This window comes from Aethalodelphis obliquidens, unplaced genomic scaffold (genome assembly GCF_003676395.1).
Source record: "Aethalodelphis obliquidens isolate GAN/ISIS:26980383/991018 unplaced genomic scaffold, ASM367639v1 scaffold6, whole genome shotgun sequence".
Lineage (NCBI taxonomy): Eukaryota > Metazoa > Chordata > Mammalia > Artiodactyla > Delphinidae > Aethalodelphis > Aethalodelphis obliquidens.
Genome location: NW_020837950.1, coordinates 3,512,953 through 3,531,240, shown reverse-complemented (window position 1 = coordinate 3,531,240; position 18,288 = coordinate 3,512,953). Strand labels below are relative to the sequence as shown.

Sequence of the window (18,288 nt, the reverse complement as noted above, 5' to 3'; positions counted from 1 at the left end):
AGTTCTGTCCACTGTCTCAGGCTGACTTGACTATTTATAGTTCCAGAACACACCATGTCTTCTTCTCATGAATTTAGCTTCATATTTCTTTACCTTTGTTCATCCCTTTCGTCATACTCTGAATTCCTCTTTGGTTTTAATTTCTGTTCTATAATCATACGGCCCTGAGAAATGGCCTTCTCCCAGCTGGGTAGGGGAAGGGAGGGTTGTGTGAGTGTGTGCAGGGGCATGGAGAAAGGAATCAGAATTTACTGAGCATTTACAGTGTGCCCAGATTATAACCCATCTCCTTTAATCTTCTGAAGAATCCTGCAAGGAAGGTAATAATTCCACCGCCAGTTTAAAGATGAGGAAACTGAGGCTCAGAGAGATGAAAGCTGGGGTCACACAGGCAGTAACATTCACTGTTTCTGAAAACCTCTGTGCCAGGCACTGTAGGGGTACTTGAAATAACTTCCATTCTCCACACCAACCCCACAGTCCATTTTCAGTCCCTGCTACAGATGCGGAGAAGGGAGGCTCAGAAGAACGAGCTCCTAAGTGGCAGATTCAGATCCAGGACTCCGCCACGTCTGCCTGATGCCACGGCCTAGACGCCAGGCAGCCGGCCCTCCGCTGCCCAGCCCCGGCTCCTCTAAGCAAAGCCCCCAGCGCACGGAGCTCTCCCCTCCTCTGCTTGCAGACGCTGGCCCTCCCTGCCCAGCCCGTGGTCCCTGTCGGGCTTCCCTCCACCTCCTTGCTGCTACCCTGGGCTCGTGGCCCCGCCTGGCTGCCGTGGCCACATCTGCTCTTGCTATCAGCCTGCTGCACACTGGCCTGCAGTCCCAGCTCAGTAATAAAGACGTCCAGGCTGGGGCGGGGGCCAGCACAGCCCACAGCCCGTCTGCCTCAGCAACGGATCCTTGTCCGTCGAGATGTCTGGCTTTCGAGCTTCCTCCCTGCCGCAAATCAAAACCATCCGAACACTCTGCGGCGGGCCTGGCGCTGCGCCGGGGACCACGATGGCTCCCTGTCAGCGCCCGGCCACCGGGCTGCCCTGAGCCCCAGGTTTGAGAGCTGCGGGCCTGCCTAGAGTGAGCCCCTCGTTCTGGTGAAAAGCGGGATTCCGACATTCATGTTACACCCTGCAGGGGAGAAAGCAGATGTGCTTTCTGGACAAACGCACAAGCCTCTGGGCAGATCCCTCAGGGGCGAGCAGTTGGGTAACTCCAGGGCTGCACCAGCGGGGGACGGGCTGCCCGGCCAAGTCTCTGCCGGTAACTCAAGACAGGGCGCCTGGCAGTGGCCACGACCAATGACAGGGCTTTATTTATTACAATAAATAACCCAGGAGAACTGGTGTTTTCTGCACTCCCTTCAGAGTCTAAAAGGAGAAACTTCCATAAAGTTCTTATTGTCCTCATGACTCTCCTAATTCGGTGAGAAGAGCACAGGATGGGGGTTATCGCTGATTGTGGCAAAGATCCCGACAAGTACCCCTCACGCCTCTGCTCTCACATACCCCCCGTCGTCTGGTTTTGTCTCTTAAAATAGAGATGGAGTTTCTCTTAATGTTTCCTGGGCAGCAGTGGCAGACGATCTTTGTAATCCTGGATTATTTGTTGTTGGGATTCTGTTTCTGGTGACCGGGGTTTAATAAATAATAGTCGTCTTGGGGCGAGCCTGATGGAAGTCTTTGTTATTGGGTAACGCTGTAATGGAGGGGTCTGGGGTTGACGGAGCCGTTATCCATAGGCCCCAGCCCTCTGGGGACAACCCCTGGCTGCCGTACCTCCAAACACCTGTCGTGCCCGCTATGTTTGCTGGGAAGCAGACTCCAGAAGGAGGGTTTACAAAAGTGGAAGTCAATCGCTAAGGAGTATGTACACCTCTATCAATTGTGTCTATGAAGAGTGGCTGATGAGGTCCTTGGCAGAAGGCTTGCACTTGTCTGTGCTTGTTTTGGCTCTGACCAGCCAGGGTTTAGGGGGTGAACACTCAGACCCAGGCGGAGAGAGGAGAAACCACAGTAAACACCCAGCTCGGCCTTTTAAGCCACCTTCAGGTGGCTGACATCTGCCGGGGGGGAGGGGGGGGGAATCCCTTTAGAACTGGTGCATTTGGATGAGGTTGAAATGGTTCAGTCAGGGTGTCAGTCTCAGAGTCCACGTAACTACTCTGTAGCTAACATTAGGGATGGAGAAAGTTCTCTCAGGGACAGGGCTCTGCATGGGCAATCGTTAGACGTTAGCTGCCAATAATGGTGATTCTCCTGTGTTCTTAGCCAGCTTGCCAAGTGCCACGTTCTAAATGCTTTACACGTATTCACTCTTTTAATTCTCACAACAACTCAACGTGGTATGTCCTATCATTGTCCAATTCATAGTCAGCTGAGACCAGGAGAAGTGCACCATTGTGTGGAGGAGGCGGGATTGGAACCCAAGCCACGGGATGAGGCTCCAGGCGCTGCTCCTGGCCTCTGGGCTGTATCATCCTGGAAGTAGGTGGGACCAGGGCATTATTCCTCCTCCGTTTTCTCGTCTCCTTGTGGACCCTGGGAATGCTTCCAGATTTTCTCTTCATTTGACATTATCCGCCTTTTGAGACTTTATCATTTTGTGGGGTGAGTTCCTTGGTGGTGTCCTGTGCAGGCTGTGTTAGGGATGGCGTCCCCCTACAGCAGCCCTCTCATGAGGTAGGTACCACTCATTACTATCAGGATTACAGATGCAGGCACTAAGGCTTGGAGAGGGACACACTGCCGGGAGTGGCAGAGCTGAGACTTAAACCCAGACAAAACTATGGAGCTCTGTTCTAACCACTGCTCCTTCATAGGACACCAAGAGCACGACCGTTTCTCCCTCACCCCCTCCTCCCCCGGGCAGTGAGCCCAAGAAGAAGGCAATGCCAGAGAGGTTTCGGGAAGCTCCGCCCAGGGGCCCGATGCGCTACTTCCAGAGTCCCCTCTTTTTTCTTATCTGGTAAAGGCTCTTTGCAGGATTTACACCGAGTCGTGCCTCCCACCTTCTTATTCAAACTAAACTCTGATCCCCAGGGTCTTCTTTCAGCTTACATTTCCTCCAAAGCCTTCCGCTACCTGATTGTCTGCCTAGCTCGATTCCTCCAACCAGCGACCACAGAGATGGAAAAAGACGATGATAAACTCAACCTTTCATGTTCCCCCCATCACTCAGACACTCAGGACCATATTTAATCTAGTACCGAGAGCATTTTCGGGACATAGTAACTGCTGAATGATAATGTTTACAATCAGAAGCTTCCTCTGTTTATCATTTCAGATGAGAAGATTTTGAATATTCTTTTATAAAAGAGAAAATTAACTTGTAAAAATACATTCAAGGCACGGAAGTAAAACACAAATACATGTCTACTGTGAAACATATTCAAATGACACAAATATATTGAGAGCGAGACGTTCCCTTTTCTTAGTCCTCCTATAATATGCTGCTTCCCAGAGGGAACCACTTGTTAGCAGTTCGGTTTTTCTATTTCCCGAAAGTTTCCTTTGCATATAGACATATGGTTTAAAACTTAACGTCGGGAATTCCCTGGCGGCCCAGTGGTTAGGACTCTGGGCTTCCACTGCTGAGGGCCTGGGTTCGGTCCCTGGTCAGGGACCTAAGATCCTGCAAGCCATGGGGTAAGGCCAAAAGAAAAAAAAAAACCAAACACTGATCCTTGAGCAGATCCTCACACAGGGCTCGAGTGCCAGGAGAAGAACCAGCTGCTCGTTCTGTGAGAGCCATTGTGTCCGGGATGTGCCGCTCTCCTTCCCCATAACATGGGCAGAAGCTCTTGGAGTGCCTGGTACATACCGCTGGATAGTTGGGAATGAATGAATGCAGATTGGAGACACACAACAGTTTACTTCTTTTTTTAAAAAATTTTTTTTATTTTTGGCTGCGTTGGGTCTTCGTTGCTGCGTGCGGGCTTTCTCTAGTTGCGGCGAGCGGGGGCTACTCTTCATTTTGGTGCACGGGCTTCTCATTGCAGTGGCTTCTCTTGTTGTGGAGCACGGGCTCTAGGCACGCGGGCTTCAGTAATTGTAGCACACGGGCTCAGTAGTTGTGGCTCGCGGGTTCTAGAGCACAGGCTCAGTAGTTGTGGCACACGGGCTTAGTTGCTCTGCGGCATGTGGGATCTTCCCGGACCAGGGCTCGAACCCATGTCCCCTATACTGGCAGGCAGATTCTCAACCACTATGCCACCAGGGAAGCCCCCAGGTTACTTCTTTATTTTTAGAAACGAGTGATCTTTGCTTTAATGATCATCTCTTTGGGGCTATTTGCCATTTTCTTCCTTATTCAAATTCAAACTTCTAACTGAGTGGAATGGAAGAAGCATCCGAGGTCTCCAGTATTTCAGCACCGTGAAGGAACTGGTGTTAGGTGGAAAACATACTTGGACAAAATAAAGAACGTTGGTGTCTAGAAAACCTGCTGCAATGACATCTCAAAATGATTTCCAACCTCACAGTTTTCTCATAACAGTGTTTTGTAGAGCACTAAAAGCAGAGACACGTGAATGTTTTGGTTTACATTTTATTTCCTCTGTTTAACCCACACTAGCCACTAATTTTGCAGCTCTGTCTCTTTATTACAAACTTCTTTTAGAGATGTTAGAAATTTTCATGAACTATACACCTACAAATGTGTGGGTTCCAAGCAGTTCATTTTTGCTGGAGCTCTTATATAATTTCACTCTGTCAGTCTAGGTTTTTCTGTTACGGCTAGAAGGAAGCGTTAGACTCACAGAAAAGAAAGCTTTATACTTCTATAGAAATGTGATATCACAAAAGTCATGGGGGCTGAGGTTCCAACCTAGACTCCCTGGACTAGGTGTCTTTATTGGGGCCTTCCTTGGGGAGGAGAGGAAACCTACAGGCAGGCACAGCCCTCCAATCAACCTCTCTCCCACTCCTGTTCCAAGCAGGCTGGCAGCCCTGCCCAGTAAGCAAACTGGAACAATGCAGCCCTTTGTACAGGCAGGCGATTTACAACACAGGCAGACAATCAGCACGGCCCTAGCCGCTACCCCTCCCTTCGGGCCTTTTCAGAAATGTCTCAGATCGAGAGAGAAACAAAGCCTCAGCTCCTATCTGCAGCATTCCCTCCTCAGCTACATAATCTTAAAAACCAAACTTTCCTCACACTCACGATTCTAAAGCATGGGGAACTTCTCCTTGAGCAACTGCGGATCAAACGTCTTGTAATCTACCAATACTCACCAACAGGCACTCATTTAGAATGAATGAACTTGCAGGCGGAATCAGAAAGATCACAGAGAGAGGGTTAAGGATAAAGTGGAATTATCATGAATTAGGCCAGCTGAAAGGCAGTTTGATGCCTTGAGAAAAATGAATTTTTTTTTTTTTTTAAAGAATCTCAGCAATGCCAGCAAAGTACTTCCCTGTGTGGGTATCAAGATCCTTTGGGCAAAGCAACCTAAGTGTCCATCGACAGATGAATGCATAAAGAAGATGTGGCACATTTATACAATGGAATATTACTCAGCCATGAAAAGAAATGAAATTGAGTTATTTGTAATGAGGTGGATGGACTTAGAGTCTGTCAAACAGAGTGAAGTAAGTCAGAAAGAGAAAAAGTAGTACCGTATGCTAACACATATATATGGAATCTAAAAAAAAAGGTTCTGAAGAACCTAGGGGCAGGACAGGAAGAAAGATGCAGACGTAGAGAATGGACTTGAGGACACGGGGAGGGGGAAGGGTAAGCTGGGACGAAGTGAGAGAGTGGCATGGACATATATACACTACCCAATGTAAAACAGATGGCTAGTGGGAAGCAGCCGCATAGCACAGGGAGATCAGCTCGGTGCTTTGTGACCACCTAGAGGGGTGGGATAGGGAGGGTGGGAGGGAGGTGCAAGAGGGAGGGGATATGGGGATATATGTGTACGTATAGATGATTCACTTTGTGATACAGCAGAAACTAACACACCATTGTAAAGCAATTATACTCCAATAAAGATGTTAAAAAAAAAGATTCTTTGGGCATAATTCAGTCATACCCACGATTAGTAACAGGGACACTGGTTTGGGAGGCATATCTTGGATGGGGACAGAAAATAGTATTGGGATTTCCAGCTCGGGTAGGTCTCCTCTTCTCAGCAGATCCTCAGAAGCCAAGGTCTGGATGCAGCCGGTCAGTTGTAAATAACAGTTCAGGGATACTAGTTGGCTTTAGGAGTCGCGTGGACAGCACGATTACCTAACAACGGGAGGGGCAAACACACCGCAGACAATTAGGAGAGCCAATCCCAGCTTATTAGATGATGAGAAATAAAATGCAACACATTTCTTTGGGGGAAGGCATGGAGTGGGTACTGTGGAGAAAAAGGCAGAAGGTGGCAGCTTGAACGCCACCGGATGCTAGCGTCCTGGGTGTAAGGAAGGGCGCACAGGCTGGGAAGGATGGCTGGAGGAACGGTGGGCTGCGTCTGTTGAGCCTTTAACCAGTGGGCACTGAGCAGGGCTGAGCCCAGCCACCACCTCGCTGCTGAATTGAACTTGATCAGACCGTTGCTTTGTGATCCAGTAATGTGACCTCAACAGAGAGGTCTCTCCCTCTTCTAGGAAGCCTTTGCTCCTTCAGGGAAAGAGAGAAGGCACACTCAAGAGCTGGCTGTCGCTGTGCGTGATAATGATGACGGCTGTATTAATTTCTTAGTACCCCAAACTTCAATAACAGAAAGTTACTGTCCCACACTTCTGGAGGCCAGAAGTCCAAGAGCAAGGTGTTGGCAGGGTTGGTTGCTTCTAAGCGTTGTGAGGGAGGATCTTCCCTCTTAAGCTCCCTTATGTCTTCACATTGTCGTCCCTCTACGTGTGTCTGTCTCTGTGTCCACATTTCCCCTTTGATCAGGACACAGTCATATAGGATTAGAGCTCACCCTAATAACCTCATCTTAATTTGATCATCTGCAAAACCTAGTTCCAAATAAGGCCACATTCACAGGTACTAGGGGTTCAGACTTTAACATCTTTTGGGAGGGACACCGTTTGACCCATAACAATGATGATAATAATGATGATATCTGCTAATATTTATTAGTTCTTATGGTGGGCCAGGCACTGAGGATGATCTCATTTAATATCCATTTAATCTTCATAACAACCCTATGAAGTAGGTACATATATTACTCCTATTTTGCAGATAAGCAAAATAAAGTACAGAAAGGTTAAGCAACTTGTCCAAGGACACACAGGAAGCAGAAGCAGTTGAGTCAGGATTCCAACCCAGGCAGGCTGGCTTCAGCGTCCAAGCGTCTGTCTGGTCACTCCTCTATCATCAAGGGCTCTGGGAAGGCTGCTTACTTCCCTGGTCCACATGGACCTTTGGGCCTCTCTGGCCTGTCGTCGTGATGTCCCTCTCTGCTTCCCTGAGACTGGGCCGTTCTTCTGGGGCAGATTTCCCTCTGCAGCACTGGGAGAGCTCGTTCCCCAGGGCTGGGCTGGAGCAGTGATGTGCTCTGTCAGGCTGGTAAGGTTTTGCCAAGGCAGGGGTTGTACACCCAGTAGCTAAGGGGGTGACTATGGGAAGTGGGAAGGAGGTATGAGTCAGATGCCAGAGCCTAGCCCCTGAGCGCGGGGGGGTCGCAGGCCGGCAGCAGGCCTGGCTTCAAGGGGCCACACCGCCTAGCCAGGCCTCTTGCGGGGAAGCAAGTTGGCACTCACACCTCACTCTCTACCCCTCCCACCCCCAAAGCTATCCCAGGTGGAACCAAAGCAATGAATTAACCAACTCACTGGCCAAAACCAGAGCCTACGCTCCAATGTGGAGGAGAAGCTGAGGGAGGGGAGGAGGGAAGGAAGCATTTTATAATTTTCTTGTGCTTGTTGTTGTTAAAGAAATGAGGTTATTAAAAAGTTTTCTGTTTAAAACAGAAATTAATCTTTGAAAGCATTGACGTTACTATTTTTTGAAAGAGAATTATCCTTGAAAATATATGGCTAATGTCAGCCAAGTCATATTTCTGGCAGAAAAAAATACACTGCAATCTGTGCTCACATCTTTCCTAGAAAGCCATGTGATGAGAGTCTGAGGGCAGACAGTGAATATTAGCACCCCCTTATCACATGGTGTAGATACCATTTGAATATGTGGCTCTGGAGAGAGAGGACAGGGTCTCTACTCACTCCTCGGGGGCTTCTGGGCCAGGTCCAACAGATGGTTGAGAATGGCGGTGCCCAGACCTGCACGCTCACCAGATGCTAGTAGAGCCCGCCTCCACCGCGCATGGGCTACATGCCCTGGGGAGGGTCACTTCACCTGGGGCCTCACTCTATCCTTCCCAGAAGAAAAACAACAGCCCCGAGCTTGTAGCACTGTGGCAAGGATTACAGAAGGCCAAGTGCGTAGAGCACGTGAGGTGCTCAGCAATTCTGAGCTGCTATTTGATTGTGTTTTGTGATTGCGTCATAGGCCTCCTTTTGAATCTTATGAAAGCTAAAAACTCTCTAGAAAAATATGCATATGTGTACACACAAGATTCTGAATATAGTTTTAGGTGAGGTTTAGGTGGATAACTAGGACTCACAGACAAGTTAAGAATCCCTTATTCAGATATTTAAAAAAATGCACACATAAAGACAAAAATCCTTTGCATAAGAATAGACTCTTGAGAGGTAGGAGAGGCCAGGGAAGCTGATGGCCACAGCCCCTCCCCTGCCCTCCTGCTCGCCAGGCTCCACCACCGCTGCCAGCCCCTGGGGTCCTTAGTTCCAATGCCAAGACGGTGAATTCCTCTCTGGCTGAGGTGAGGGCAAGTGTAATGGCTAGAGTGAGTCCCACAGGATGGTTAAGTCTTATTAACAGGGTTGAGGAACTTGGAGGGGAAAGGCTGTAGACTCGGTTGATGTGGACACTTCTAGAGCAGTGATAACTAAGCTAAAAGAATCTGTCACTCTCAGGCCATGTGCTGGGCTTTCAGTCACGGCTGACAGTGACTATGGGTTCGGTCACCTCCACCAAGCTGGAACCAAGGACCAGGACCCTCACATCTAGACATATGGGTATTTAGACAGCATGAGGGCTAAACCTGAGGGTGTCTGGGGCATGCCCTGTGGAGGGCTGAAAAGAAGCAGATGGAAAACAAAGGCAGCCTGTGAAGTAACTGAGGGGGTCTTTGAGGAGGGGAGGAAAGGAGGAAGCTGGGACCAAGGACTCTCGCCGGATAGTACAGTCGTTAAGAGCACAGACTTAGGAGTGTCCAGTTTGAGCTGGGCCCCAGCTGGCCACCTGCCAGACGATGGACCCTGGAGAATTTGCTTAATCACTCTGAGCCTCAAGTCCTCATCTATAAAGTGGGAATAGTGATATCCACCTCACACGATTATCATGAGGATCAAATGTGAACATACATAGAAAATACTTAGCACAATGACAGGCTCTGGAGGGGCTTAACATGGTACCTGCTGTTATCGTCTCCATTATCATCACCATCTTCACTATTCTCATCCTCTGCTGCATTCCCTCTATTCAGCTCACAGCAGTCACTGGGGTGGACTCAGAGGAGATAAACGTGCCAGAGCCATCTTCCCCAAGTGTAAATCTGACTGTATTTATTCATAGTTTAAAATCCTGACTGCCTTCTCTCCACCATTTATAAGCCTGACCCAGTGCTGGGGAAGAGAATAAAGAAAGAAGAACGAAAGAAATAAGGACAGTCTAAGAGACCTCTGGGACAACATAAAATGTACCAACATTCATATTATAGGGGTCTCAGAAGGAAAAGAGAGAGAGAAAGGGCCTGAGAAAATATTTGAAGAGATAATAGCCGAAAACTTCCCTAACTTGGGAAAGGAAACATTCTCAAGTCCAGGAAGCGCAGAGAGCCCCATACAGGATAAAACCAAAGAGGCACACACCAAGACACATACTAATCAAACTGACAAAAATTAAAGACAAAGAGAAAAGGTTAAAAGCAACAAGGGAAAAGCAACAAATAACATACAAGGGAATCCCCACAAGATTATCAGCTGATTTTTCAGCAGAAACTCTGCAGGCTAGAAGGGAGTGGCAGTATATATTTAAAGTGATAAAACAACCAAGAATACTCTACCCAGCAAGGCTCTCATTCAGACTGGATGGGGAAATCCAAAGTTTTACAGACAAAGCTAAGAGAAATCAGCACCATCAGACCAGCTTTGTAACAAATGCTAGAGGAACTTCTCTAGAGGGAAAAGAAAAGGCCACAACTAGAAAAGGGAAAATTATGAATGGGAAAGCTCAGGAGTAAAGGCAAACATACAGTAAAGGTAGGAAATCCTCCAGACACAAATATGATATCAAAATGCAGGATGTTGGAAATGCACTTGAAATGAAGAGACCGGCAACTTAAAACAATCTTGTATGTATATAGACTGCTGTATCAAAACCTCATGGTAACCGCAAACCAAAAATCTGTCAGTCCAACCGTCTTAGAGAGCATTCCAGGACTTTAGAGACTGATGGCTGTTCAGTACTCCACACCCCACCACACCCCCTGGCCACCACACACCCCTCACCACTGGTTCCACATTCCAGCCACCCTAAATGATCTGCAGTTTCACAAATGGCACTTTGGGGATGCTTCTTCATCTGGAACAGGAGTTACCAACTCTTTGCCTGAAGTCCTCTTAATCATCCTTCAATAATCGACTCAGGCATCACCACCTCCCAGAAGCCCTCCCAGACCACCCCTCTCTGAAGACTGAGGATGTTCCCATGGCTGTTGGTATCACATTGTATTCCTTGTTTCTTTGTTGTGTGCTGGCACAGTGCCTGATACCTAGCAGGTCCTCGATATAGTGAGTTAGCCAATGACTGATTAAATGAATGAACAAAAACAAGACTAGGAAGGAGGCAGTGAGTTTAGCCAGCAGGAAGTTTTTCACACCAGCAGGCTCTGGTATCTCAAATAGCTCTGCGTAAATTTGTTTCAAATCAGTTCAGCTGAAAACCCACTTGTCTAAAATTCCGATTTTGAAGAACAAGCAGGATCACATCACTAACATTTCCTTTATAGTATAATAGCTGATGGTCCTTAAGCATTTTCACATCTTAGGCGTCTTTTGTTCTTCAGAACGCTTTTGAGCATTTTCTGTTTTTGAGCGTATTCGACAAAAAGCATTTCTGCCTTATTTGACTGAAATAGTCCTTAAAATTATAAAAAGTTAGCTAAATGGGGGGAAATGGCACTCAAAAATGAAAAAGAAAATGCTTAAAGCAATCTGAAATTGGCCTGTTGGATATGAAATTTAAATTTTATGAACATAGTCATCAAATGTGTGATATGAGGTAAATTAAGCACTAGAGCTCCTTTCGGAGGACTGGCTTTTTCCCAGGCAACCAAGGGCACTGATGAAAATTTCCATCGGGGAGGCAAGGGTGAAGGACACCAGGGTGCCTCTGAACCAAGCCCTAAAAAGCTGCCTTTGGGGCTCCACACAGGCTTGTGGGGCTCGAGGGACATTGTTCCAGCTAATGATTAAGAACTCTCCAGACAGTAGGGGCTTCTTAGACAATGGGTAAATTTCCAGGATGTCCGGCCCCCTTCCGAGAAGGAGGGAGATAACAAAATGTAAAAAAGGTGTCTGTCAAAGACCAATCAGGCAGCTGGGGAGAAGGAGGGAGATAACAAAATGTAAAAAAGGTGTCTGTCAAAGACCAATCAGGCAGCTAGGGACAAGTTCCCTCTCTGGTCCGAGCCTAAGCCGGGACCAATCAGCAGGAGAACACAACCAAATCTATAATTTACATACGGGGAAGTGGGAACCTATAAAACTGACATATTCGCGCCCAAAAGGGTTCCTTCTTCGACCTCCTGCGTGAGGACCAAGGAACCCCGGTGCACCGGCCTTCAATAAACCTCTTGCGTTTTGCATCGGCTTCCGACTCTTGTTGTTTCCTGGGCGAGTCGAAACTCCTAGGAGACCGCGAAGGTCTAACAGGCTCTCTACTCCAGCTGAAGGAGGGGCATCTTGTCTTTGTCCTCAGCCCACCCTGGCTCCTGCAAGAGTGACCCAGCCTGCTAGCTTTCTCTCCACCTTCTGCTTCTCCGGGCCGTAACTTGTGTGTGCCAGCATCTTCCTGTTCCATTTCTGCTGAACAGGGGGAAGCCGGCAACCCAGGATTTAGACTCCATATCCCTCTGGTTTCTAACATTGTGAAGTGAAAGGAGAGGGGGGTAAAAAATAGTTTTTCTCTATTTTTCTTTTGACCTTGGGAGATGCTTCCCAGTAAAAGCGACTAATACACACAGGTACCAACACGCATATTCATCCAGCTGATGAACTGGTTTTGGAGCACATGTCAGATTCAAGGCACCACTCACCCCCATTAGCACAGGTGCTGCATGTATACACGCACGTACACACGTGTGTTAAACATAAAATGTTTGTATCGTTAAAACAGTGGGGCAGTGGATTAATTAAACAGACATGACGAGCTTTCTGGAAAACTCACTGCCTTCTCATTGCCTGAGGGGTGAGTGTGCTGTGCTTAGGCTCTCCTGAGGAACCTGATGAGATTTCAGATGCCTCTTCGCTTTTGTCCCTCATGATGGTTGTTCAAAAAGAAGTCTCTTGAGGGAAAACAACAAGAACAAAAACCTTCCATTGTAAATGACTTCAGCGTTGTTACGTGGATTGCTGCAAGTATCAAAGACACATGAAGTGCGTAGGAATGAAGGGTAATATTAAGAGGAACAATATGAACATATGTAATGCCGTCTAATAGTTCAAATGATAAGGGCCTAAGCTAACTCAGGTAAACATAAAAATTTTGAATCTCACTGACGTTTTCCTTAGAGTAAGAAACTTCAGAACAAATTAAATGTAGACCAAGAAAAGAAAAGGAAGTGGCTTGACTCTTCTCTTTGGGGCTTCAAATTTTAGAATAACCTGGAGCTATGGTATACATCCAGGATTTAGGTATCCTTGAACCTCCACAGTTGTGCAAAATTGTACGCGTATGAGCATATTTCCGGGTCTAATTTTTTTTTCCTCCTACATTCTCACTAAATGTTCAGCTCCAGAAATGGAGATGCACATGAGAGTGTGGCTGGGCAACGTGTACCAGCCCATGAAGAGCGTGATGGCAGGGTCGGCTTGGTCACTCGGCCTTCCTCTGTTTCCTGAGCTGGCCTTTCCCTGTATTTTACGGAGGGGTCCCTCCCTGTTATTTTCCTCCCACAATCGCAGGCTTCTGCTGGCCTCTTGGCCACGACCCAGCTACGGGGTTCAGCCTGCAGAGCTGTCTGGAATGAGAGAGGTTGGTGCTGAGCACACGCACCCCAGACCAGGGCAAGCCCGCGAACTCTCCTGCTCATGGCTGTGGCTGTTTGCAGTGGGGTTGAGAGGTTGCCTCTTTGATCCTTTTTTTTTTTGTAGTCAGGAAGGAGGGCCTTCTCCAGCTGCCCACTTTCTCTCAGCACGTTTACCAAGCACCACAGATGGAGAGCGGAGAAAACACCCCATTTTAGAGTATAGCAACCATCCTCTAGGACTAGCAGCTGCTAATGCGGTTTCTGGATTCCACTGTTTCATGCTATCCTTACCATCTTTTGTAAAAGAGAATTCATTTCTGGATGTGCCTTAAGTGACTTCTATCAGCAGTTTCCTTTGAAGAGCAGATCCCCGGATGCCTTGCAAATCTCAGCTCACCAGCCTTCTGCTCCAGGGGAAGCCGGTGCCGTATGAAGGAACCTCTTGCCTCCAAGCCCCCAGGTATTCCCATCACAGCACCTGCCTATGTTCCCGGAACACTCATGTCTAGCTGGAGCTTCTGTGTTTAATGTCAGTCAATCACTTACTATTAGAATGTAAGTTCCATGAAAGCAGGAACGAGTCTGGCTTGGTCACCGCTCTATCCTCAGCACAAAGAACAGTGCTTGGCACAGAGTAGATGCTCAATAAATGTTTACTGGATAATTGACTAATCCAGTTTAAGACTTAAGTTCCTGCACCTGGGTCCAAAAAGCACCCATGTTGATATACAGTAGGTATGGATCATAGCAATTGATACAAAAGACAGAGTGGTTTTAGCTGTCCATAATCCCAGAATCAGTAACAGGTTGGCGTAGTCTACAGAAAAGCTGCTTTTATCTTATGCTTCAATAATGCAAGTACGGTTTCTAGTATTCAATATGCAATGAATAATCATGACAGCTGGTGCCAGGTCCTGTTTGAGGGATTAAAGTAAGTGCAAAGTCCTGAGGCTGGAGAGGAGCAGGCCAGCAGAAGGGTGGTAGGAAAAGAAGGCCCAGCAGCAGGGAGGGGCCGTGGTAGGAGGAGGAGGGGGCCCCAGGGCCTCTGCACTGATCAGCCCATGGCAAGGGCGCTCAGTTGTAAGTGAGCATGAGAGGGAGAGACCTGGTGGCCCAGGAGAGCTGCCCGGGAGCTGAGGCACTCGGGTCCACGGCACGGGCTGGGGTGGGGAAGCTGGAAGAACTGAAGATACTCGGTTTGGAGAAGAGTGGCCCTGGGGGAAGACCTGTGGAGGAGGGAAGAGGCTGATCTGCTCGTAGATTCTGTGTGGCCCAGGAGTTAGAGGCAGCAGCGGTGACACAGCAGCAGGCAAGGCTGCTTCTGAAGCCCCAGGTTCTCTGAGCCACTCTCTCTGCAGATGATCGAGCACAAGGTCAGTCAGACTGCAGCCGAGCCACTGAGCCACTACAGATGTCAGGTCTCTGCTGTCAAACTCAGGTCACACGGCTTTGAAAACGTCTGCATTTTATCCTTTTAGAGTGGGGATTAACAGTCTGGCAGGCTATTAACAATGCATCGCTGTTCGGAAGAGCTAAGAATTTGGTCCACCGTGTTAGGGGCAGTGAGAAGTGTGCTTTCTGATAAAAAACAATGTCTTGCTCAAAAAGGCAATTGCTCACCAAACAGATCCTGAACACTGCGGACAGAGAGGGTGTGAGACGAGGCAGAATTTACCACTTTATCAGAAATTCCACCAGCTATGACCATGACAGGTGTGAGTAATGGTAGGAATGGTCACAGCCAATGACTGGCCACTCCCTTGTTCAAGAACGTACCATGGCTCCCTAGATACAGGTCACCTTCCTAAGTAGGGTGTCTGGAGACCCTCGGAAACCAGGCCTTCTCTACGTCTCAGGTGTCCAGGCCACCCTGACACCAAGCCAGTTCTCCTGCCTCACATCAGGCCGTCAGGCCACAAGGCTTCCGGAGCTCCTGCCCTGTGCTCAGGCCTGGGAAGGCCCAGCCTCTGTCCTCAAGGAATTCGTGTTTGCTTGAGGATGCTTTGTCAGCAACGGGAAGCAGTCAGTGAGCCCGCTGAGTGCTGCACTACGGAGTACAGATTACGGATGCCAGCAGAGGTGGGGGCTCCTCGGCTGGCTGAGTGCGTATACACAGAGTGGGTGGAGCTGGGAGACAAGGGCACTGTACACTGCCCCCCACCCAGACCAGCAGCCAGGCGTGGCTGGAATACCCCCTGGGCTCCGTGTGCCTGTGGTGGACAGTCCCCCACGTAAGCCAGGGTCCTACCTGAAGCACTGCACTGGCATCTCTGTTCTGCTTTCTCTAAACCACAGAAAGCCGCTGGCTGCATGCAGACATGGCAAAGCTGAAGACAGGCCCCGAAAGCAAGTCTCAATTGGGCGGGGGGCGAGGGTCAATGGGAAGGTGTCCCAGGCTCCCGTTGCCCCAGCAGGACAGTTCTGAGGCCCCTCAGCCCCCAGAGGACAGAGCCTCGGTTGCCCATAGCAGTAAGCAGCTGGGCAAGGCACTCTTTTCCCAACCACCCTGCCCCGTAGCCTAAATGAGAAAACGGAGGGCTTTTCTCACTCCAATCACCTAGCTAGTAAAAGGCGGAGGGAGGATGCAGACTCGGGCCTGGAAAACCTAGAGGGCTGTGTCTTAACCACCGGGCATTTGCGTGGGGAGGAGGACGGGACCTGGCAGGAGGCTACAGAGGAGAAAGATACTACACTTGTCATTGTCATGACAAGGGGCCTTCCCAAACTCCTCCAGCCCCGTCCTCTCCCTGCCACAGGGCGGAGATGGTCCCCGGGAGTCACCCTCAATTATCTGGAGCCTGGAAAGCAGCCAAAACTCTTGAGTAATTAAGCACCGATTGGATGCCAGAGAATACAAGCCCTGTAGGAACTGGGAATAGCGCTTCAGCACTTGCCACTCAGAGGTAGGAGAGGTCTCCCCCTTCCCTCCACCGACAGTAGGTCCTGGCCCTGGGAAAGGAGGCAGCGGGATGGAGATAGGAGCGCGGGGGAGCCTAATGAAGGCCCTGGTCTGCCCTCCCCACTCCTGCCTCAGGCCTCCCGTTCAGATCATATCACTGAGGACTCGGTACCTGGGTTCCTGGCTTCAGGGATGGCACAAGGTCTTTGATCATTTTGGCTTCCGAGACTGTGACCCCGCCCACCACGAAGAGAATCAGAAGAGGGTGGTCGCTGGGATGAGGCCGGCTCACCTGCAAAAGAAACCACCGCCGGCGTCAGAGGCGTCTTCAGGTGAGATGAACAACCCTCAGAGAGGGTGGGATCTGTTAGGGGTCGGATGTGTTAGTGGTCTGTGAGCGCACTGACCAGGAACACGCACAGCATGTCACCTTCCTACAGCCCTTTCAATAAATATTTTACTGAAAGCAAAGTTACAGGAGTGGGCACTATTAAATACGCAGAGAAGACTGAGGGCAACTTCCCCTCTTGTTCGGTCTGCAGGTCTCAGCATAAGCGTGCTCCTGCCTTACAGAGCTCCGTGCATCTCCTTCCAAGCACGTGTCACAGCCTGGGGTCAACGTCTCTCCCCTGACGGCCGTCTCCTCTAATGGAACACAAGCTCCACGAGGCGGTGATCTTGTCTGCCGGCTTCACTGCTAAATGCCCGGCATGCCTAGCACAGTTTCTGGCTCAGAGTAGGTGCTCAGTAAATGTCTGTGGAATTGACGGATGGTTAGAGCCCTAGGAGGGGGCGGTGGAGGGTGGGCAAAGATGCAAGAGCCCTGCACCCAACCTCGAGTGCAAACTTCACGCCCTTACCTTCTGCAAACCAGCCTCAGTCAGCTGAGGTTGGCCTCAGCCAGAGCTGAGGCCCTGCTCCACGTGCAGCACTGCACTGGAGGTCGTGGAGAATTCCTCCCGGTGCCTCATGATTTCACCAGTGAGGCAAAGTATTATAAAACAACTAAAATGAGGGCTTCCCTGGTGGCGCAGTGGTTGAGAGTCCGCCTGCCGATGCAGGGGACACGGGTTCATGCCCTGGTCCGGGAGGATCCCACGTGCCGCGGAGCGGCTGGGCCCGTGAGCCATGGCCGCTGAGCCTGCGCGTCCAGAGCCTGTGCTCCACGACGGGAGAGGCCGCAACAGTGAGAGGCCCGTGTACCGCAAAAAAACCCAAAAGAACAAAAACAAACAAACAAAAAAAACAACTAAAATGAGAATGTCTCCCAGTAATCTCTCAGGAAATGTGCAAGGCCAACATATAGACCTAGTGACTAACTGAAGGGGACGAGAGGGCGTTCCTGAAGACAGTGTGTTTGAGCCCTACCTGGAAGCCCGGGACGGTTCGGTGAGAAGTGGGCTTGGTAATGGCTTTTCTCCCCTGCGTCATCTCGTTTTATGTGGCATGGACAGTTTCCTCTGTGTAAAGTACCCCTGCCTCCCCTTCTGTACCTCCTTCCTTTTTACTCTCTTTCAAAGGCACCCTCGCCTCTAAAAAGTTCCCCCTAACCACCTCTCAACTCCTGCCCCATGACCCGAATCTGACAGATACCTCTGCCTTGGCCTTGTCACACTGGACTGCGACCTTGACAGACCTGTCTATCTCCTCTCCTAGGCTGTAAGCTACTGGAGGGTAGGGATTGATATTTATCTCGGTATTTTGGGGTCTGAGCGTAGAGCTAGCTCATGATAAACTTTCAACAAATGTTGCATGAATAAAATGAATGAATGAATGAATGAGGTCCACAGGGTAACTGGAGATATTCTTCTTTTCTTTGAGATCTTTTAGACACTCTCTCTTTGCTTTACGTGTGGTTCTTCCTAGCTGAGTAACTAACCGGGGTTCCTTCCAACCCTACAAACAATTGTTTCTCACTTAATGCTGGGACAGAAATACAACTGGCTCCAGAACTGCAAGTGGTACAGTACGTTCCCAAAGACATATGCTTTCCATAAGAGAGTCTGGACTCTGAAGTACATTGTGAGAATCTCGGAAGGATGTATTGAAAGATGAAAAGGAAAAAAGAAATGAACAGCAACAACAAAGAACAATACCCTTTGGCCAACGAATTGAGGGAA

General features: G+C 49.1%; 1 protein-coding gene across 6 annotated transcripts in view; it reads right to left on the bottom strand.

Annotated features, from left to right (window-relative positions):
* The window catches only part of SCFD2 (sec1 family domain containing 2), a 411,631-nt gene that overhangs the window by 12,428 nt on the left and 380,915 nt on the right, over positions 1 to 18,288 (bottom strand). For 2 of the 6 annotated variants that reach the window (XM_027102958.1, XM_027102959.1), the window contains exon 8: positions 16,341 to 16,460. In XM_027102958.1, the coding sequence (XP_026958759.1) occupies positions 16,341 to 16,460 (120 nt within the window). The other 4 variants (XM_027102957.1, XM_027102960.1, XM_027102961.1 and 1 more) reach the window with 4 other exon arrangements.